Source organism: Giraffa tippelskirchi, chromosome 1, assembly GCF_054371585.1.
Source record: "Giraffa tippelskirchi isolate mGirTip1 chromosome 1, T2T-mGirTip1v1.2.pri, whole genome shotgun sequence".
Taxonomy (NCBI): domain Eukaryota; kingdom Metazoa; phylum Chordata; class Mammalia; order Artiodactyla; family Giraffidae; genus Giraffa; species Giraffa tippelskirchi.
The window spans coordinates 36,373,857-36,398,094 of record NC_137275.1 but is presented as its reverse complement, the minus strand read 5'-3'; the positions used below and the strand labels follow the sequence as shown (position 1 = coordinate 36,398,094).

The following is a 24,238-nucleotide window of genomic DNA, read 5'->3' as shown; positions in this document are numbered from 1 at the left end:
ACTACCGAGTTACAAATGATACTAATGAATTTTTTAGGCTAAATATCCAAAAGAAGGGGAAATCCCTCCTTCAAAAATTAAATCTTACATATGCAAAATAATCTCTTTCAAATTTGACACATATCTTGATTATCGATCATATCTTTTAAGCTTCTGAAACAAAGCTGCAAGTCTGTACTAATCTAATAAAAATAAACGTACATGTTAAGATTTGGGCTTTTTCTCTTTTGTACATTTTAAAATTCTATGTCCTGCAGCAATAAACTTAAGATTGGCAACCTTTCAGTGATCTTGCTGTAGACTTTCAGTTTGTTCTTCTGGTGAAGAGTCCTTTGTTTTCATTTTCTCCGGTACCATTTCACTTACTTCTTCACGCTCTTCTTTTTTCTTTAGAATTTGGGCTCATCGCTGTTTTATTTCATTAACGCTTGAGCCCATTATGTGTTTTCTAGTGGATAGCTAACTTGAATATTTTATCCTATCATTTTATTTCTAAATCTGAATAACAATTTTGTCTTGGTTTAATGGCAATTCTTCCCATTTTTCCTTTTTCCGATATCTGTACAAAACGGAGAGCTTTATCTTGAAAGTTCTCATACTTCTGAATCTGCTTGTGAAACAAGATATTAACTTCTAAGATGTTTTCTAATTCATATATACAAACATGTCACATACATGTTTGTGGCATGGCAAACTTCCTTTAGGGATTCTTTATTCAAGATTATTAATGCTTTAAATTAAGCACATTAAATTTAATGGATGTTTACATCTGAAATATAGTGGCTGATGCTTATAGAAGGAAAATGGTAAATATCTGAGATTAACTTTAATAAGACTTTAATAATATTTAACTACTCTGGGTCATATCTTTCTTAAGATGTAGTTCTCTCTGAAAAATTTATTAAACCCAGCTTCAGATTATAGTAAATATATGCAATTTTCCATCCTTTGTTTTGCAAAGTTTCAATCCCCATAAGTATTCATTTCTTAGACAATGTAAGTAGAGGATAGTAGTCTGCTGAAAAGAAATATTAGTCTACCATGTTCAGGAAGGTATACTGGAAAAGGAAAGGATGGTCTATAGAAATCTAGACTGTTTTGGTCCTATTGTATGTACTTAGAAGTTGAGAAGATTCCATTTTCAATTATTGGATTCCTACCTATTGGAAAGATTTATTTTATGTTGATAGTGAATACATAATACATAACCACAAATATATGGACTTTTGTCACCCATTTACTAGTATTGTGAATGGCAGCTTGGAGGAAACTAAGGGAATGGAGTGAGAATGAGAATTTGTCTTCCGTTCTGGACTACTTTGTTCATACCTCTCCATCCCATTTTCAACTTCATTTTCTCCCATGAGTTTACAGACACTTCAAAGACATGAAGGTGTCCTGAGACTTTGGGCTTCTTTTCAACAAAGCTGCCAATTGCCTGATTTCCAAAGTCTAGTCCAACATAACCCAGAAGACAGCAATCCAAAGGCTGGAAGAGTAGTTGGTGATCTAGAGGGGAACTTTTTTTTTTCCCCATCTACTGTATTTCACGTTTGTTCTATATAACTACAGAATCAGACAGATTAAATTTTTGAAATTTATATGTGTTCCAAGTATTGGTTCCTTCTGTTTTTATCAGTACACACTAAATTTTTTATGGAAAAAGAGGAAATTTGGAAAAATGGGGTAAAAGTGTATCAGGTGAAGCACTAATGGAAAGAATCTAGTCAAACAAATGTTATCGTACCAATGAGACCAGTGGAGACTAACATAACTTTACAGACTTTCCCCCCTTGCCATTAACCATAATTACATCTCCATATCATTCACATATGTGCTGCAAATACATGAATAGTTTAATAGTACAAATCTGCTTTTGCTTAAATGAATTTCTGTGTTCATAACATGTTCATTCATGTATATCTCCTCAAGCTTGAAAACTTGTAAGTTCTCATTAAAATCTTGAAGTACTTATACCACCTGTCTTACATTTCCTGTCAATAAAACTTACCGTAACATTTTTTTCAGTGTCAGTATTGTTGATACAATGACTATGTTAACTAAAAACAAACTATTTGATGACCCTTAATTTTCTCTTCTCTTTGCAGGTCATGGGTTATAGGTGCAATAGCTCTTCTCTGCCTATTAGGATTGACCTGGGCCTTTGGACTCATGTATATTAATGAAAGCACAGTCATCATGGCGTATCTCTTCACCATTTTCAATTCTCTACAGGGAATGTTTATATTCATTTTCCATTGTGTCCTACAAAAGAAGGTAAGCTAGAATTCTCTGTTTAGAAACAAATGGCATACCAAAAAAAAGAATAAATAGCATATATTTGATGATAACAAAGCACCCATAATATAAATCATCCTTGATCTTTTTGTCTCTGAAAAATAAATATATTATTTGGTTAATTTCATTTTTATAAGAGAAAAGAAAAACAGACATAAAATGAAAGTGTAAAAGTTGATGAATATGTTAACAACAAAAGACAGAATCATATTTTGATTTAGACAGTGCACAAAAATAATATTCTTATAGATTTGACCTTATTGTCTTCGATATCATTATTGGCAGACACATGGAATTTGTATATTAGGAAGTAGACGTTCTAAGATGTATGGAGGCAAAGAATATACATATGTATATATCATATGGCATGGCATAGGAAATATATATTTTTCTATTTTTTAAAAAACTAGCTGTATATTCTAAGAAATATAAATATCTAAACAATTTATGATAGAAAACATTTATTATTTTAGAGAATGGTAAAACACTTAGTAAATAGCTCTATGTGTGTGTTAGTTGCTCAGTCATGTCTGACTCTTTGTGACCCCAGGGACTTTAGCCCACCATGCTCCTCTGTCCATAGGATTCTCCAAGCAAGAATACTGGAGTGAGTTGCCATTCCCTTTTCAAGGGGATCTTCTTGACCCAGGAATCAAAGCCAGGTCTCCTGCATTGCACACAGTTTCTTTACTGTGTGAGCCCCCAGGGAAACCTGAAGCTCTCTGAACTTCTTTAAAAGCACATTTTATTAAAATTTATGATTTTGATGATTAGAATGCAATATTTAATTTTTATAATGATCTATTTTTTATTATTTTTCACATCTATCAGGACCTAAAGTGCTCATTTTAAAAGTTAATTTTAGCAACTAAACACTTACATTGCTTTTTTTTAATCTCAACATTGATTTTCTCATCTTATACTTTTTAACTCAATTAAAAATGTGGTCTTTATAGTTCTGATCACATAGACCCCTGAGCCAAGACTGTGTCTGAATCCTAGTTCCTCTACTTAATGGCTTATGTGACTTTCGGCCATTTAATTAGCATGCATGTGCTCCAGTTTCCTCCTGTAAAAAATGGAGGTAATAAAATAATTATGATATATTCAGATGTGGCACTGAAGATGAAATGGGAAAATGTGATTTTTTTTTCCTAAGCAACAACAAGACCTACAGTTTTTCTTCAGAAAATGAAGAGTAAATATATCAGTCTGTATGATTTTTGGTTTGAAAGACTAAACAAATTTGAGAAATGTGTGTCCACTTATTGAGGTCCAGTTTTATCCTGTTTTCAGCTTTATATGGTGTCAGATATTAAAAATGTGCTGGCATGATATTAAATGTAAGCTAGAATAACAATGTTGACTTAGGCCAGTTAATGTAGGTTACAGAAAACAGGTTATGATGTTAGAATGGATGAATCTTCCTAAATACTTAATGTGCATACACCCCAAATTGCAATCATTTAACCTAATAAATGTTTATTCTTTTTTATTCATGGCCCAATTGATGCAGGTGCCTAATGGAGGGACACAACCAGTGACAGCTCAACTAACCTCACTATTTGATTTCCATAGTTACTTTGGGTATTGGTATCCAGCAGATAGTCTGAGAAAAAGAGAGGGGACCTTGTGTAAAAAGTCTGGAAATGGTTCATATCATTTCCACTCACATTCCATCAGATAGGACACCATCAGCAGTACCACCCAAACTGCAAGCAAGGCTGGGAAACATAGTCTACCTCTTATACCCCAGGAAGATGAGGAATTGGGTATTATAATACAAACAGCTAGCAATTGATCACACTTGATCATTGTGAAGACTTGGAGACGTGAGTGACGAGTAAGAATAGAAATGGAAGAAAGTGTCTGAGGAGAAGAATGAAATGATAGTATCTGAATTAAAGATAGGGGGGAAGTGTCCAGAAGTAGACAGTGGTCAGTATTATAAAACATTATAAAGCAGAGAAGTCAGAAAGACTTGAAAAGATTTCTAGATTTTGTCAGAAAGGAGCCATAACTGATTGTCAAGAGAAATATGTAAAAAAAGTGGAAGCAAAATCAAGAAAAGATAGCATTTGTTCATGTAAATAAGGGAATATTGAGCCATCATGGTTAGCTAAACGAACATTTTCAAATAAAGTAAACTGGATATGGCAATTATTTTATGTATTAGCTGGAAACTTTAAGTTTCAATGTGAGTATTTAAATTTTCTATAGAACAGAAAAGATTTTTGTGCTTTATGCACGAACTATTTTGATTGGGATTATTTTTCATTAGCCAGTACCTATTAGAGTTTTCCCGATTATTATTTTATTATGTCCAAACACATCACTCTTTTGATATCCAGGTAGAGATACCAAACCTCAGAATCCAAAAACAAATTATAGTTTTTAGTTTATTGAACATATTTAACAGAGGTAGATTTTTTAAAAATACATGTCATCAAGCTCAATTTTGTGATTCATTACAAGAGAGTACACTACAAGAGAGCAAACTACAGTTTTCTTCTTATTCATTCATTCACTGATGGACAGCTTGGTTACTTCCATATTTTGGCTGTTGTGACTAGTGCTTCAGTGCATATGGGTGTGCAGACATCTCTTTAAGATCCTAATTTTGTTTTCTTGGGATATAAGCCCAGAAGTGGGATTGCTGAATCATATGGTAGTTCTATTTTCAATTTTGTGAAAACCTTCAAATTGTATTCCATAACAGCTGTATTTATTTATATTCCCACCAATAGGGCACAATAGCTCTCTTTGCTCCATATTCTCACCAATTCTTGTTGTGGTTTAGTCTCTAAGTCATGTCCGACTCTTTGCAACCCCATGGGCTGTAGCCCACCAAGCTCCTCTATGCATGAAATTTCCCAGGCAAAAATACTGGAGTGGATTGCCATTCCTTCTCCAGAGGATCTTCCTGACCCAGGGATGGAGCATATTGTCTCCTGTGTCTCCTGCATTGCAGGCAGATTCTTTACCCCTGAGATACCAGAGAAGCACCGATTCTTTTTTTTTTTTTTCAGCTTTTATTTTTATTTTTTTTAATAAATTTGTTTATTTTAGTTGGGGGCTAATTACTTTACAATATTGTAGTGGTTTTTGCCATATATTGACTTGAATCAGCCATGGGTTTACATGTGTTCCCCATCCTGAACCCCCCTCCCACCTCCCTCCCCATCCCATCCCTCTGGATCATCCCATTGCCCCAGCCCTGAGCATTTGTCTCATGCATCGAAGCTGGAATGGTGTTGTGTTTCACATATGATAATATACATGTTTCAATGCTATTCTCTCAGAATGTCCCACCCTCACCTTCTCCCTCAGAGTCCATAAGACTGTTCTATGCATCTGTGTCTCTTATTCTGTTTCGCATATAGGGTTATTGTTACCATCTTTCAAATTCCATATATATGCATTAGTATACTGTATTGGTGTTTTTCTTTCTGGCTTACTACACTCTGTATAATGGGCTCCAGTTTCATCGATCTCAATAGAACTGATTCAAATGTATTCTTTTTGATGGCTGAGTAATATTCCATTGTGTATATGTACCACAGCTTCCTTATCCATTCGTCTGTTGATGGACATCTAGGTTGCTTCCATGTCCTGGCTATTATAAACAGTGCTGTGATGAACATTGGGGTACACATGTCTCTTTCAATTCTGGTTTCCTCAGTGTGTATGCCCAGCAGTGGGATTGCTGGGTCATAGGGCAGTTCTATTCCCAGTTTTTTAAGGAATCTCCACACTGTTTTCCATAGTGGCTGTACTAGTTTGCATTCCCACCAGCAGTGTAAGAGGGTTTCCTTTTCTCCACGCCCTCTCCAGCATTTATTTCTTGTAGACTTTTGGATAGCAGCCATTCTGACTGGCGTGAAATGGTACCTCATTGTGGTTTTGATTTGCATTTCTCTAATAATGAGTGATGTTGAGCATCTTTTCATGTGTTTGTTAGCCATCTGTATGTCTTCTTTGGAGAAATGTCTGTTTAGTTCTTTGGCCCATTTTTTGACTGAGTCATTTATTTTTCTGGAATTCAGCTGCAGGAGTTGCCTGTATATTTTTGAGATTAATTGTTTGTTGCTTCATTTGCTATTATTTTCTCCCATTCTGAAGGCTGTCTTTTCATCTTGAAGCACCAATTCTTATCTCTTGTCTTCTTCATGTTAGCCATTCTAACATATGTGAAAGTTGCTCAGTAGAGTCTGACTCTTTGCAACCCCATGGACTGTAGCCTACCAGGCTCCTCTGTCCATGGGATTTTCCAGGCAAGAGTACTAGAGTGGGTTGCCATTTCCTTCTCCAGGGGATTTTGCCGACCCAGAGATCAAACCAAGGTCTCCCACATTGCAGGCAGATGCTTTACCATCTGAGCCATGTGAAGTGATATCTAATTGTGATTTTGATTTTCATTTTTCTGATTAGTTATGTTGAGCATCTTTTCACACTAGCTGTTTGTATGTCTTCTTAGAAAAAAATGTCTATTCATTTCTTTTGTCCATTTTTTAGTTGGATTGTTTGGGGGGTACTTTTTAGTTGTATGAGTACTTTGTATATTATTGGTGTTAACTACTTATCAGATATAGTGGTGATATACTGGTGCTTACCAGTCCCATCACTTCATGACAAATAGATGGGGAAACTATGGGAACAGTGAGAGACTTTATTTTTTGGAGTGCTCCAAAATCACTGCAGATGGTGACTGCAGCCGTGAAATTAAAAGATGCTTTCTCCTTGGAAGAAAAGCTATGAAAAACCTAGTATTAAAAAGCAGAGACATTACTTTGCCAACAAAGATCCATCTAGTCAAAGCTATGTTTTTTCCGGTAGTCATGTATGGATATGAGAGTTAGACTATAAAGAAAGCTGAGTGCCAAAGAATTGATGCTTTTGAGCCGTGGTGTTGGAGAAGACTCTTGAGAGTCCCTTGGACTGCAAGGAGATCCAACCAGTGAATCCTAAGGGAAATCAGTCCTGAATATTCATTGGAAGGACTGATGCTGAAGCTGAAACTCTTTGGCCACCAAATAGTTTGGCCACCTGATGTGAAGAACTGGCTCCTTGGAAAAGACCCTGATGCTGGGAAAGATTTAAGGTAGGAGGAGAATGGGGCAACAGAGGATGAGATGGTTGGATGGCATCACCTATCAGATGCACATGAGTTTGAGCAAGCTTGAGAGCTGGTGATGGACAGGGAAGCCTGAGGTGCTACAGTCCATGGGTCGCAAAGATTGGACATGACTGAGGAACTGAACTGGACTGATATGGTCAACTAATATCTGATAAGAAAGGTATGAATAAATAATGGGGAAAATACAATCTCTTAATAAATGGCATTAGGAAACTGGATAACCACACGGAGATGAATGAAACTGAACCTCACTATCTTATACCACACACAACATCTAATTTGCGAACTCTTAGTTGCTGTGTGTGAGACCTAGTTCCCTGACTCAGGATCAAACAGGGCCCCCTGCATTGGGAGTGCTGAGTCTTGGCCACTGGACCACCAGGGTATTCCCAGGCCTGGAATTTGTTGAATAAATCAATCAATTTTTTTACAAATTTAAGACACCTTTGGAGAGGAAAAAAAGATAGCACCCCAGAGCTAGAGCAGGTAGAGGGATACACCAAAGATGGCAACCCTGGTGCCCTCACTGGAGGGCATCCAAAAGCTCTTGGAATTATGTGTTAAGTTAGACACCTGCCCCTTAGGCTGCTTATACATTAGTAAATGAGCCTCTTTTCTCCTGAAGTCTGGTTGCATGAGCAGCTGCAACTGTGCTGGACATGAGGTGGGTTCCAATACAAAAGAAGCCATCTATGGACAACTGGAGAGGACTACACCTCACCAAATGTTTGTCCCAGGCTTCCCTGGTGGCTCAGACAGTAAAGAATCTGCCTGTAATGTGAGAGACCCGGGTTCAATCCCCGAGTTGGGAAGATCTCCTGGTGGAAGGAATGGCAACCTACTCTTTAGTATTCTTGCCTGGAGAATTCCATGAACAGAGAAGCATGGTGAGCTACAATCCATGGGATCGCAAAGAGTCGGACATGACTCTGCGACTAACACACACATAGAAGGAACAACCAACAAAAGAAAAAGTAATAAGTTGTACTATATCAAACTAAAAAGCTGCTGCACAGCAAAAGAAACAACAGAGTTGAATAGCTATCTACAGAATGGAAGAAAATATTTGCCTGGCATTTCTCATGATGTCTGCATATAAGTTAAATAAGCAGGGTGACAATATACAGCCTTGACGTACTCCTTTCACAATTTGGAACCAGTCTGTTGTTCCACGTCCGGTTCTAGGTTGCTTCTTGACCTGCATACAGATTTCTCAGGAGGCAGATCAGGTGGTCTGGTATTCCCATCTCTTTCAGAATTTTCCACAGTTTGTTGTGATCTATAAAGTCAAAGGCTTTGCCACAATCAGTAAAGCAGAAGTAGATGTTTTTCTGGTATTCTCTTGCTTTTTCTATGATCCATTGTTGGCAATATGATCTCTAGTTCCTCTGCCTTTCCTAAATATAGCTTGAACATCTGATATTTCATGGTTTATGTACTGTTGAAGCCTCACTGGGAGAATTTGGAACATTACTTTCCAAGCATGTGAGATGAGTTCAATTGTGCCATAGTTTGAACATTCTTTATCACTGCTTTTCTTTGGGATTGGAATGAAAACTGCCTTTTCCAGTCCTGTGGCCACTGCTGAGTTTTCCAAATTTGCTGGCGTATTGAGTGCAGCACTTTCACAGCATCATCTTTTAGGATTTGAAATAGCTCAACTAGAATTCCATCACCTCCACTAGCTTTGTTTGTACTGATGCTTCCTAAGGCCCACTTGACTTCACATTCCAGGATGTCTGGCTCTAGGTGAGTGATCACACCATTGTGGTTACCTGGGTTATGAAGATCTTTTTTGTGTAGTTCTTCTGTGTATTCTTGCCACCTCTTCTTAATATCTTCTACATCTGTTATATCCATACCATTTCTGTCCTTTATTGTGGCCATCTTCGCATGAAATGTTTCCTTGGCATCTCTCATTTTCTTGAAAAGATCTCTAGTCTTTCCCATTCTGTTGTTTTCCTCTATTTCTTTGCATTGATCACTTAGGAAGGCTTTCTTATCTCCCCTTGCTATACATTGGAACTCTGGATTCAATTGGGTATATCTTTCCTTTTCTCCTTTGCCTTTTGCTTCTCTCCTTTTCTCAGCTATTTGTAAAGCCTCCTCAGACAACCATTTTACCTTTTTGCATTTCTTTTTCTTTGGGATGGTCTTGGTAACTGCTCCCTGTACAATGTCATGAACCTCCATCCATAGTTCTTCAGGCTCTCTGTCTGTCATATCTAATCCCTTGAATCTATTTGTCACTTCCACTGTATAATCATAAGGGATTCAATTTAGGTCAAGCCTGAATGGTCTAGTTTCCCTACTTTCTTCAGTTTAAGTCTGAATTTGGCAATAAGGAGTTCTTGATCTTAGCCACAGTCAGCTCCCGGTCTTGTTTTTGCTAACTGAATAGAGCCTATCTTTGGCTGCAAATAATATATATAATCAGTTTGATTTTGGTATTGACCATCTGGTGATGTCCATGTGTAGAGGCATCTCTTGTGCATTGGAAGAGGATGTTTTTACTATGACCAGGTATAGACAAGGGTTTATTTATGGGTTCACAATCTGTTCCATTGGGCTTGCATTGTGGCTCAGCTGGTAGAGAATTCACCTGCTATGTGGGAGACCTGGGCTTGATCCCTGTCCTGGGAAGATCCCCTGGAAGAGGGAAAGGCTACCCACTCCAGTATTCTGGCCTGGAGAATCCATGGATTGTATAGTCCATGGGGTCACATAGAGTCAGACATGACTGAACAACTTTCACTTCAGAGTCTGATCCTTTGTCTATTGATCTATTTTTCCAATACCATACTGCTGTGATTACTATATGTGGTATGGTGTGCAATCTGCAATGTGATGCCTCCATCTTTGTTCTTTTTTCTCACGATTGCTTTGGCTGTTTGGAGTCTTTGATGGTTCTGTACACATTTAAGGATATCTTTTTCTGACTCTGTAAAAAATATTGGAACTTTTATAGAAACTGCATTGAACCTATGGACAGCTTTGGTTCTTATGGACATTTTAACAGCCTTATTTCTTGTAGGAGATTTTTCTTAAGCCATCTGACTGCTTTCAACAATATGCCTATCTTATGTAGTTACTCATATTTGAGTAGAGAAATGTAAAATATTCCATCTTTGAGGTCATTTGTTTTATAAGATTATTTGTTGATTGATTCAACTCATTAACAAAATAAAATAAAACTTTGAATTGTCAGTCATTTTCTAGAGTGTAGGTTGTATGATTGTGTCACCAGCATCTCTACTTTGTCATTAAGGTTGTCACATTTTCTTTGTTGTTAACTCAATTATGTGAAACATCTCAGAAAGTTTCATAATTATTTTATTTCTGATCAGAGAATATAAAGGAAATATTCCTTGCACAGGTGTATTTTCTTTCCCATCTTTATATATTCCAGAACAACCTCATGTTGAATAATCACATGGCATATCTGACTGGGATAAGATGTTGTATCGTGTGAAATAGTGGATTAGAATATGCAAATGACTAAATTGTCAAATAAATTATATTATACTCTGAAGATATACCTCTCATGGAGATGGTGCATGTTATTTTTGCTTTTTTCTATTTAATACACATGCTCACCACTTCAAATCATAGAAAAATAAAGTCTGTAATGATTTAGTAAGTAATATAGCTAAATGTGGGAGTACATATCACTAGATATCTTCATTTACTGGTTATTTATATAATCAGTTCAGAACATTTAACCTTTTTTGGTAAATATCCATGGTGAATTTCTGCTTATACAATACTGCTCCCTTTGTAAGTAAAAGAAATGAAAGTGGTTCCCTTTCTTCTTCTCTCTCTAATAGCCCCTCTCTCCCCAAAATTTTTGTTTAGATTTAAATCACTTCACTAAAAACCGCTTCCTCTTCTAAGGAGAAAAGCATCACTTGTTGAGTCCATTAGGAAAAACAAAATAGGATATAGGTTATGGTGAAAATTTAAGTTCTAGGAGATATTTCATAAATTGAATACAAATTACTAAACTGTAGTTGATAATGCTTCCCTATGGGTGGAGATTATTTTAAGTTTCCTCAAATTCTAATTAAATATTTGTCTTCATTTTCTCCAGAGACAAAGAATGAGATAATCTAATAGATTACTTTAATAATATATAATGCCTTATGTTGGTTATATCAATATTAGAAATGTGGCATCTTAGTGAGAGCTTTCTGATCATAGAGCACGCATGAGATTTGGATATTTTCACATAATGCATATCACTTAACCTTTTCAGTCTTTCAGTTTACATTCATTGCTTAATCTTTTTAGTGTCCTTATTTGTAAAATGTTAGTAATAATTATTTCCCAGATTCATTTTGAGGGAGGAGCCTAGCATAGTTCCTAGCAAAGAATGTTTAAGATGGATAAGCTTCTTCATCTCACCCTTGCATCTCACCCTCACACATATCTTCAACACACACACACACACACACACACACACACACACACACAGAAGTGGTCACAGACTTATTTTAAAAAACAAAATATGAATTGGCTTGTAAATAGTGAATAAAATGATGATTTCTAATTGATGATAAATGGCATAAAAAACTTGATTGGAAACAATATAATTAAATATATTAAAATATGTAATTTTGGCACAACCAGTGAAAGACTTCAAAGATTAGCACATCATGCCTCTTTGTTCTGCTCACACTGAGCACCTCTTTTCTCTTATTTATCCTATCTTTCAACTTAATTCACTAAACCAACAAATTCCAACATATATATATATATTTAAATTTATTTTTTAATTGAAGGATCATTGCTTTACAGAATTTGTTGATTTCTTTCAAACCTTAACATGAATCAGCCATAGGTATACATATGAAGATTATTTCAGAAGTCTTCTTCTCTGGGAAGCCTTTCTTGGTCTCTCTCTACGTCTAACAGGCACTCCTTCTCCATGCTTTGATTCACATGACTTTGTATCATTGTTCCTATCACATAATTTAGTGAATGTGAGTTCTTCAAACAAATTTGAATATAGTCAGTCTCTGATTTTGCCATATTATTGATGGAATGAACTGTAATATATTGAGATAATGTTTAATTTCAAATACTAACTTTAATGTGTCATACACACTCCTTATTTTTCTCTTGATTCTAAGTAACATTTCTCCGGAAAGCATGTTTTTATAAGTTTGGTTTAAATAATATTACATTGTCACAAATTCTGGAAACTATGAACTCATGTGAAATCAACAAAATGCTAAAGATAATATATATACAATATTATTTCATAATGAATGTAAAATTTGTTCATGTTCAGTTGGTAAAGACTTCCCTCATGTTCAGTTGGTAAAGACTCTGTCTGCAATGCAGGAGACCCAGGTTCAATTCCTGGGTTGGGAAGATTCCCTGGAGAAGGAAATGGCAACCCATTCTAGTATTTTCGCCTGGAAAATTTTATTGACAGAGGAGACTGGCAGGCTTTAGTCCATGGGGTTGTAAGAGTTGGAGATGACTTAGTGACTAAACCACCATCATTTTGAGGGAGTAAATTTAAAATATTTTGAATTTTATATTCTCAAATTGACAATTTGCCTCATTTAAGAGAAATAAATTTCAAAGAAATATAAATTGTTTTAAAATGCTTAGCCCAACACATTCTTTTTTTCTGCTCTGGCTTTAAATATTCTGTCTCCTCTTTCTCTCTCACCTGTTTCCATTTCCTCTTCTCTCTAACTTCCTGGCTAGACCTCTACCTAAATAATAGTTTCACCAATAGGGATACTTTGTATCAGATCTATGAAGCTAAAAATAGTATAGAAGAGTCTTAAGTTTTTGTTTTTTTCAACTAAGAGATTATATCATTATGGTGTGATTGGGCATATGTGTGTTTATCTTTAAAGAGTCCAGTTATACAAATTTCAATCTTGACAGTATGGATATTATTTTATATTGTAAAAAACATATAAAATATATATTCTGAACAGACTTTCTTATTTATATCTGTAGGGCAAAATTTTTTAATTATCTGAAAATAAAACTCACATACATTTTATATTTCTAGCTGAAATGAATTGCTTGCTAATGGAAGTTAATGTTTTTTGACTAGGTACGAAAAGAGTATGGGAAATGCCTGCGAACACATTGCTGTAGTGGCAAAAGTACAGAGAGCTCCATCGGCTCAGGGAAAACATCTGGTTCTCGAACTCCTGGGCGCTACTCCACAGGCTCACAGGTAAACAATATTTGTTAATTAAAATGAAAAAGCTCTTATCTGTATTCTATTATGAGTTGCCGTCCTTCCTTGATGAGGTTTATTTTCTATCCCAAGCATTTAACACAACATATTTTTGTTGTTTTGTTTTAGTGTGTCTCAAATGAGAATGGTTATGACAGAAATTTAAGAAACCAAACTGCAAAAAAATTTGAAGTTTAGAGTCTAAGTTTGTATAGTAATTCATGATTTCAGATTGTTCCTAGTTGAATGAAAAATGAAGGGGAGGAAAGGAATTTGGCATTTCACCTAAAATTCTAAGAAAGTAATATTTTATATAAATATTCTTGAGTTAATTACTAGTCTAATAATTCTTTACTGTATACTGAAAATATTTACTTACTAAATAGTAGGTGTAACAGAAAGTTATAACTCATTTCATGTTGTATGCTAGCAGGTCAAAGGGCCATGCGGGGAGTGAGGAATACCAAAATAGCATCATTGATTTAACTGGTCATAGTGCTTACTCCCTGAGTCCAGCACTTCACTTAGTTCAGTTCAGTCGCTCAGTCATGTTTGATTCTTTGCAACCCCATGAACTGCAGCATGTCAGGCCTCCCTGTCTATCACCAACTCCCGGAGTTTACCCAAACTCATGTCCGTTGAGTCGGGGATGCCATCAACCATCTCACTGTCTGTCATCCCCTTCTCCTCCTGCCCTCAATCTTTCCCAGCATCAGGGTCTTTTCAAATGAGTCAGCTCTTCGCATCAGGTGGCCAAAGTATTGGAGTTTCAGCTTCAATATCAGCACTAGATATATTAATAATGAGTGTTTCATCCATCTCAAAGGAAATTCTGAACTTTTAAGTAACTTGTCTTCCATTTTCCACACAATGTTAGTACAAAGATTATTATGTAGAAATTTCAGCAACTCTAGGATGCTAAGACATATGTGGGTCAGGCATGAGTGAGTTTGAGTTCCAATTACCAAAGTAATATTTCTAAGAATATATGATTCAGTGGGAAAAACAATCATTTTTGTAGTGTTGTTAATTGAAATCTTCTGAATAAGACTTGAATTGAAATTCCAAAATAAATTTATAAATCGAGAACATATTTTAACTCTGTCAACTCAACCTTATAAATTTGTTTATTTTAATTTGGTAATTATATATATACATATATATAATAAAAAAGATCATTTGTTCTTTGACTAATTCCAATTGGCTTAGAAATTTAATAGGTTCAGTTTCCCTAAACAATTCCATTCATATGCTTAGAAAATTAAATATCCTTGTAACCTTTAATTATAATATCACTTGCCGAGCTAATATATCTGATTTTCTAAAACACATTCATTGTTATGCTGGACAGTTGTACACACTGAACTAGCACTTGAAAAACTCTTATAAACCAAAGGTAATAAACAATATTCTCAGAAACATTTTCATCACACTAAAGGAGTTATGTTTTATTTTATAAATAAAACCACATACCTATTATCAATCTAATAGTTCCAACTAAACATTTTAAAACTAACATGTAACTGTCAAACCTATCAGTTATATGTTCGTTTTAGAATGTTTGTTTTTATCTTGACAGGTTATCTTGACACTTCACAACCGCAAATTATCATAATGATCATGGAACTTATTCCCACATATAATAGGCAGTTATTTAAAATTTGAATTTGTTTTATTATTTCTATGCCTTAGTAAGATTGCAAAGTTGTAAATTAAGGAAGCAAATGTACAAAATTAGATGGACTGAGATTTCTGAGTCAGGACTAGTAAACTGTCGTTCAGAATCTGAGTTTCATGTAAGAGTGGAGGCACACCTGGATACTTTCTGTATGACTTTCTTGTGATCCATTCCTTCATTTCCAACCTGATAAATTCTTACCTCTCTTTTTTTGTAACAGTCTTTTCAACAATTTTAAATTGAAATTTCTGAGATTCTGTATGTCATTTAACTTGATTTGTTTCTGCATTCCTTTCATAAAACTGAGCTCATCAGCCATTATCCCACAGCCATTTTATTGACAGATGTCTTCAGTGAAATCATAATATTTCGGAGATTCATGCATTATGTTAGAACAGAGTTTTGCAATGTTTAGCATTACTTCTAACCCACAAGATAAAATAATGCGCTTAAAAGAACAATCATAAACTTTGTGAGTGGATAGACCTTGTTTTAATTCTAGCCTTGCCATATTCCTACTAGCTGTGACACAAAACAAGTCATTGAATCTCGCTAGCCCTCAGTTTTTTCGTAAGTAGAGTGGTTTCTGATTTCTTTTGTCATTAGGAAAATTCAGCTAATGTATACAAAACATGACAAATTGTATTTGCTCAAAAAGTTGGAATAGATATCACTTACTAGAGGCATTATTGCAGACTATAATTTCAGGTATATATTTTAAAGCTGTGTCATTTTTTTTTACTTTTAAAGTTATAACATCACAATTATATTGGGAAGAAAAACCTCACGTTGTTTTCTTGAGCTTAATATAATACTAATTCTGTTTAACTTTGACAGTCTAACACTATATAAAGTAATATTACTTAAATTTAGTCTGTTTAGGTAGAAATAATACATATTTTACATTAACTGTGAAATTCCATGAGCACCATCTAAAACACTCACTGATATTGAGGTAAAATTTTGAGAGTATAGGTGTCTTTTTCCACATCAGAGAACTTCTAAAATAACAATCATTATTTTTTGTTGTTAAAAACATTGGATTTATGTTATAAAATGCCAAGCAATCTTATCAGCTCTGGTGATAAAATGGTTAAAAGACAACTTCCTCCAAGATCTGGGGCTTTCATACTAATTGTAAAAGGCAGAAAATTTATTAGCAATTAATTAAACCAATAGAAAATATCAGATTATGAAAGATGGTGCAGAATCAAATATGGCCATATGATGCATAAAGTCCAGGTGATTACTTGGATTAAGTGCTAGGCAAAGACTATTTGGAGAAATGACAGGAAGGATGTTCAGGGAAAGAGAATTTCAGGTTAGAGTGCATCAAATATAAAGCCATTTAGGTGGGTAAGAACTTGAAACTTTGGGAGTAGGACCAATGTCATTCATTCAAGTGGTATGTGAATGGAAGATGAAGTTGAAGAAAGCTGGAGACGGATCCTTAGGTATTTGTAAGAGCACTGGAGTTTCTATTTTATTTTGACTGTTTAGAAAGTTAAGGATATAATTTAGAAAAGGAGGTGACAGGAAATCACCCACATGTAATAAAATCCTGTGGCTACTATGTAGGTAATGGAGAGATGTGATTGGCAAGACTAAAAAGTAAAAATCCTCTCCATCTATGGATCTCCCAATGGTAATCACTTATAAAAGGTTGGTTTATAGAAACTCTGAACTGAAGTATTGTTCTTTCCACTTTGACCTTTCATTAATTGTTCTGTCATCTATTTTCATTTGTTTTGTTGAATTTGTAGTTGTATTTACTTTTGTTATACAGTATTTGAAACAAAAAATATATGTACCATAGATTAAGTTGTGAAGTGTAGTAATAAAATCAACATCTGTGAACTCACCATCAAACTTAGGAAATAGAGTATTTGCCATATGTTTTTCCCTTCTTGAAACTTCTTCCTAAGTAATCCCTGTGTTGCTTTACCAGAGATAATCTACTAACCTTTGTTCATCATTTTCATGACTTATTTTAAAAACTCCTTCACCTCTCCAAAAGATGTTCATTACTTCACCTTCTTAAAATATTTCTTTAAAATGGTATCTTATTGTGTGTAATCTTCTGTGACTTGCTTTATTCACTGGCATATTCTAAAGTTTGTCCTGGTCCATTCCACGAACACTTAAGTATAAGCTTAATGCTTCATACTATATATTTTTCTCTGCTTGTAATACTTTACCCTTTTCTCCTTTTACTTTTTCAATTATTATTTGATATAGTGTAATAAGTTCTAATCTCCTAAATTAGGAGCCAAATGATTGGAGTCAAATATTGGTTATACAACTTATTAGGTCTGTGATATTGTACATGTTAACCTCTAAATCTCAATTTTGTAATGAATAGGAGAGTACACACCTTAGGGAATTCTTGGGAGATTTCAGTGAGTGAATACATGAAAAACACATGATAGAACCTAGAAGAATTAATTGAAATATTTGTTATATTTATAATATATATTTTATATACACACACAATAATTATTATATATCAGGTACCATTTCAGGTGAACAAAAAAGGACAGAACTTTTGTTTTACTTTTTCCTTTTGGCTGCATCATGTGGCCAATGGAATCTTAGTTCCCTGACCAAGAATTGAACCTGGGTCCTCAGCAGTGAAAGTGTGGAGTCCTAACCATTCAACCACCAGGGAATTCCCAAACTTTCTGTTTTTCTAGAGGCTCAAACCTAATGCAGACACTGGATATTACTGTTTGGACATTAAATATAAATATAAGAAATAACTATATTATAATAATATGTTGTAGAAAATGGTAAAACTATGAGGGCAAAAAGTTGCAGAGTTGGGTGCATGATATACAATTCTATATAGGATGATCAAGTTAGGTCTCTTTATTTGAGCAAAGGTTGAAAGAGATGTAAGAGTTATCCATACCAATATCTGGGGAAAAAGTACTCCATGCAGAAGAAATAATCATACAAAACCTAAGGCAGAAGCATGCTTGGCTTGTTAAGTAACAGCAGGGGAACAGATGTGGCAAGCCCAGGTTGAGAGACTAATGGAAGATAATTATAATAGAAGATAATGGGGCCAGCTCAAATAAATGTCACCTAAAAATAAGCAGGCTTCCTAGGTGGCTCAATGGTAAAGAATTTGCCTGTCAATGCAGAAGGCACAGGAGACATGGGTGGGCAAGAGCCCCTGGAGGAAGGAAATGACAACCCACTCCCTATCCTTGCCTGGAAAATTCCATTTACAGAGGAGCCTGGCAGGCTACAGCCCATGGAGTCACAGAGTCAGACACAATTAAGCACACATGCAAAAATGATCATAATTCCATCAACTCTCGGTTGAGATGTCACTTCTTCACTGCAGTGTTCTCAGATTTCCTAGGCAAGGACATATTCTTTTGTTATGTGCACTTAAAAATTATTTTAATTGTGTATCATAATAGACATTAACAAAACCACACAAAATTTAAGTGTATGGCACATTGATTTATCCTTCCCCTGATCAATTATCGGAGAAGGCAATGGCACCCCACTCCAGTACTCTTGCCTGGGAAATCCCATGGATGGAGGAGCCTGGTAGGCTGCAGTCCATGGCGTCGCTAAGAGTTGGACACGACCGAGCGACTTCACTTTCACTTTTCACTTTCATGCATTGGAGAAGGAAATGGCAACCCACTCCAGTAGTCTTGCCTGGAGAATCCCAGGGACTGGGGAGCCTGGTGGGCTGCCATCTATGGGGTCGCACAGAGTTGGACACCACTGAAGCGACTTAGCAGCAGCAGCAGATAAATTATTAGAATATTGGCAGTAACTTAGAAACCCTTTGAATACTGCTTAATCAGTCATCTCAAGACATAATCACTATCTTAACTTTTAACAGTACCTTTTGTTTTGCATGTGTTTGATAGTTATCCACATGAAATCATCCAGTACGTATTCTTTTATCTGTTTTCCTTCTCTCCTTGGGCATTCTGTTGGTGCAGGAGACTATGTTGCTCTTTTGTTGTCATTATTATGCGCAGTCAATTCAGTCGTATCCGATCTTTGTGACTTCATGGACTGTTGCCCACCAGGCTCATCTGTCCATGGGATTCTCCAGGCAAGAATACTGGAATAGGTTGCCATACCCTCCTCCAGGGGATCTTCCCAACCCCCGGACTGAACCTGTGTCTGCCTGCATTTCCTACATTACAAGTGGATTCTTTACCCACTGAGCCACCTGGGAAGCCCTTCATCACTATACATTATTCTATGCTTTATGTGTCCATCCGATCATTGATAGTCATTTGAATTGTTCACAGTTTTCAGCTATAATTAGTAATGCTTCTATAGAGATTTGTGGACACATTGTACTTTGGTATTTATTTTGTTAATTTATATGTGATTAATCTGTCATGTATTAGTCTAGCAGTTCCATGAAGGCAAAGATGTTCGTGTTTGCCTTTCCCCTTTGTATCTTCTACATTAAAGAGGTCAATTAATATTTTTATAGTTAATTAACCAATAAAACAAATGTGAGAAATTCATTCCCAGTATTTCAGTTTGAATTTTGAAGTATTTTTCAATAGAAACATTTTTAAGTGTCAGGTTTATTGCATCAGTTTTCTTATTGTACTTTTATTATTTTTGCATTGTGTATATGTGTAATATGTGTATTTTCTGACCTATATAACAAAATAGACAGTATTTCCAAAGGATAAACATGACCCAATATTCATAAAACCAGTGGTCTAATATTTGAGGATTAGGTACTCCTATTATTTGAGTTCAAATATATTTGGAACATAACCCATTTGTGAGCTTGGTTTCACCATTATTACTAGTTAGTACTAATTAGTATTATAACTTTTTCATCCTTGGAAAAGCTTCTGAAAATATTTTGTTTCCTGTTCACAAGACTCATTTCTTTTTTGATCCCTAACTCTAATAAAGTAACTAAACAGTAAACCAGAAAAAAGTCTCCCCCCACAATGGAAAAATATTGTTCTGCTTTCTTGAATTATCAGACACTTAGAAAGCTGAATTTGAGAATATATATAATGATGTAAGAATTTCAGTTCTCTATAAAACTTCCTATGGAAATATTCTTTTCCATATGGAAATGAATAAAGATCAATTGACTTCCTTTGTTTCCTTCAAAAGATAGAAAAGTCAGGATAGTATGTAACCTGTAAAATTACATTGATCTTCTTACAAAATTTATAGAAAGTGTTTAGTAGCATCTTAATAATACTCTATGTTCCTTTCATCCCAAACTATTTCTTCTTACAAGATTCTGAATTCTTAAGTAAATTTTTTGTTACTAAAGGTTCAATTTAATGCCAATTTAAATATTCCATTCCCACAAAATTACAGTGAAAATAATTTGTTTTATCTTAGAAATTAAAATTACTAAATTCTATCTAGAGTACACTTCTATGTATCTTCATGTTTAAATTGACATATCATATTACATTTGGGGCTTCCTTGGTGGCTGGCTCAGTTGGTAAAGAATCCTCCTGCTATGCAGGAGACTGCCTGTAACACAGGAGACACGGGTTTGATCCCTGGGTCAGGAAAATCCCCTGCAGAAGGAAATGCCAACCCACTCCAGTGTTCTTGCCTGGAAAATTCTATGGACAAGGAGCCTGGTGGGCACAGTCCATAAGGTTGCGAAGCGTCAGACACAACTGACCAACTAAACCACCACCATTACATTTATTTCTTTTAAATAGTTATAATGACTTCTGGCATAGGCCTTTAAGAATACACTTAATATGAACCAATGATTATCATTAATTTAGTTCCTGATGTTCTCATGCTTCTGTACTACAAGCATGTGGAAGTTGTGTATTTACCAGATGCCGAAAATAAAAGCTTCATATAAGCCTGTATTACAGAAATAAAAAAAGTGATTTGTGTGAAGGTTCACTGTGTGGTTATTTTATTTCCTTTTTCCTTTTTCTTCATCCAGAGCCGAATTCGTAGAATGTGGAATGATACGGTCCGAAAGCAGTCAGAGTCTTCCTTCATTACTGGAGATATAAACAGTTCAGCGTCACTCAACAGAGGTAATTAGAAATAATTTTTCTTATTTATTCTTTTTGTGATTACTTTAAGAATTTCCTAAATGCATTGCTTTATTTGCAACTTCTGGACTTTGTTCCATGTGATAGGAATATTGCAAAGATATAAAACGTGGTTGAGTGCAGCAGTGTGTTCCATTATTCATAAGCCTTCTTTTTTCAATCCTGAATTTTCAGATCTTTTCTGAAAGTAAGTTAAAAAGTGAAAAATTTCCTTCTCTAATCATCTGCCACTGCTATAAACTGGTGAGTTGTCAGGCCTCATTGGAAGCCGTGAAAATGGGCAATTATGTGGCTATATAGTCTGCTAAGCATCATAGAGTTCCACATTGTCCCAGGTACAGAGCAATTTCTTAGTCTTTGTGGAAGTAAAATTATACTGTCTAATATACTTAAGGCAATCTGTGTATTTGTGGAAAAATCCCATCTAATCTTAATATCAAAAAGATGTGTTCAGATAATATTGGATATTTAAAGATACAGAAAGAAAAATCCACTATATGTAAATTTTATACACATATGTATATAATAATTCTTTCGGTGTGTATATGCTTCTGGTTAAAATGTTCCTGTAATATCATTTAGATTTTAAAAATGATGTTCCCTTAATCTACTATTTTGTTTGTGCTTGATCCTTCTTATTCCCTCTGTCTCTCTCCCTCTCAGTTTCTCCCTCTCCTCCCCCTCCCCATGGTAAATGTATGCGTGAGTGTGAGAGAGAGAGATGAAAATTAAACTGACTGCAGGAAAAATGGGTAAAACAATGTTTGTGCAGAGCTGGGGTACACTACAGTCTGTGCTGGGAAGTCTTTAGAACATAGTTTTATCTGGGGTTTGGTGCTGGCATGAGCACATTTTAATCAGACTGTCCTAAAAGAGACATTTTTTGATGCATACTTTCGGTGGTTATCTTCATGATTGTTTATGATCAATACTGTTAGTTTTATTAGCTCCAGACTAGAATTGTTTGCTTTAAACCTGCTTCTGTCTACTTTTTGTTACATCAAATGCTACTTAGAAACAACTAATTTACTAATTGTGGCATATGATTAAGAATGATTCAAATACTGGTGTTCTTGATTACTTTTAGTCAAATAAGTTGTATCTTATTTATATAAAAGAAGTTATTACAAGTAGTCTCTAAGTTAAATTTGATTTAGGGATGCATCCATTGTGTATAAATCTTGATTGACTTCCATGCTTATTTGTGTGGTAGTGATAAAGTAACTATAACCTGGTGATGATATTAAATATTCTACAGCACTTTTGCTTAAGTTAGAACAGTGAGTGCAAATATTCTTCCAAATATGAAGAAAATACATTAAAATAAAACAACTATCTTCTTGTATTTTGTTTCATTTTCGGTTTATTTTACATAGTATCTCACAAGTGTTCTCTTTTTAAGTTTACTTTCATGATTAGTTTTATGAAAATTTAAATATGAATACTCTTAACTCTGACATACTTTCTAAATCAAAGCAAATATATTATCTACACATGCCTCCGAAGTTTAAGAACTAAATTGCTTTCATAGTGACAGATTTTCTTTTTACTTTAAATAATACATAGAAATAATACATTGAAAATATATAGTATGTTCCTTTAAGAAAACTATTCTTTTATTAAAAGCTATTCTTATTAATAAGATTTTTGGTTAGGAGTATCTTGCATCTAATGATCACAGAAACCATAGAATATATTATTTAAACAAAATATGAGGTTTGGTTGTAATAATGCACCATTTATTTGCTTACTGTGAAGACAGAGAAAACATATAAACTATTTGGCTTAGCATTTTGATCTAGATTTATATTGACATTGAAGTATGTAGCTTTATTAAAAATTATTTTAAATGAATAATTTTCATAACTTTGATTTTAAGGTCAATTGCATTATATAACATTGCTTTGCCCTTTTTAGTTCCTTCTCAGAAATTTCATCAACTTGGAATAAGTGCTGTGTATGACTAGGTCAATTTAAAATATATTTAAAGAAAATAATAATATTTTATATTGTCTGATTATATATTAAATCTGTTTTTAAAAATCTTTAGTTTTAAGGATACTTCTTAAAGTTATTGAAGAAAGAGTATAAAATTTCTTGTGATATCCAATAAGTTCTTTGATGATGACTTTGGGGAGAGGGTAAAATTGACTTTATGATTTGTTTGAAGTATGCGTATGCAGTGATCTTTTCCTTCAGGATATATATTCTTCCTTTCACTCAGTGACTTTAATGGGGAGACATCATAGTGATCTTCCTGATCCCCTATATTAATTTCCTAGTCTCCCAAGTCAGAAACTCCTCATTTTATTCTCATCTCATTATTTTTTACCTTAGATGAGTGCAGTACTTTAAAATTTTATTTCTTCATATTATATCTCTGAAGCTAGTCTTTAACTTCCTTCTTTAATCTTGTCTTGTTCCCCAGGGTCCTATCTTCCCTGCATTCAGGCGTGTGTATCATACTTAGGTAGGTGGCATATAAGATTCAACCTTCCAGATAAACACTTCAGTCACCTCAGCAGCATAATTATTTACATCTATGTATTCAAAAGATTATATTCTCTATTATTAAAATAAAAGCGTTAGGCACTACATCTTTACATATTCATATATTCTAGCTTCCCATTCATTCTTAGTTTCTTACAGTTATAATTTTTTAATTTCCAACTTCATTTTCCTTTCTTTCTAAATTAGATATTTTAAATCTCTTATGGTTGTCTTTAGAGTGTTTCTGACCTTTGAAAACTACAAGAAGTTGTCTAAAAATTAGTCCTATTTTCAATTCAGGATTTCATTTCTATTCATACCACTGTCCAATTCATTAAAAGAAAATTATCTTAAAATTCTGTATGTCT

At 34.6% G+C, this 24,238-nt stretch overlaps 1 protein-coding gene across 15 annotated transcripts in view; it reads left to right on the top strand.

Annotated features, from left to right (window-relative positions):
• The window catches only part of ADGRL3 (adhesion G protein-coupled receptor L3), an 885,081-nt gene that overhangs the window by 834,848 nt on the left and 25,995 nt on the right, over positions 1-24,238 (top strand). For all 15 annotated transcript variants that reach the window (XM_081506859.1, XM_081506741.1, XM_081506647.1 and 12 more), the window contains 3 exons: positions 2,109-2,277; positions 13,518-13,643; positions 21,266-21,362. In XM_081506859.1, coding sequence (XP_081362985.1) covers positions 2,109-2,277; positions 13,518-13,643; positions 21,266-21,362 — 392 coding nt within the window. The remainder of the gene's footprint in view (positions 1-2,108; positions 2,278-13,517; positions 13,644-21,265; positions 21,363-24,238) is intronic.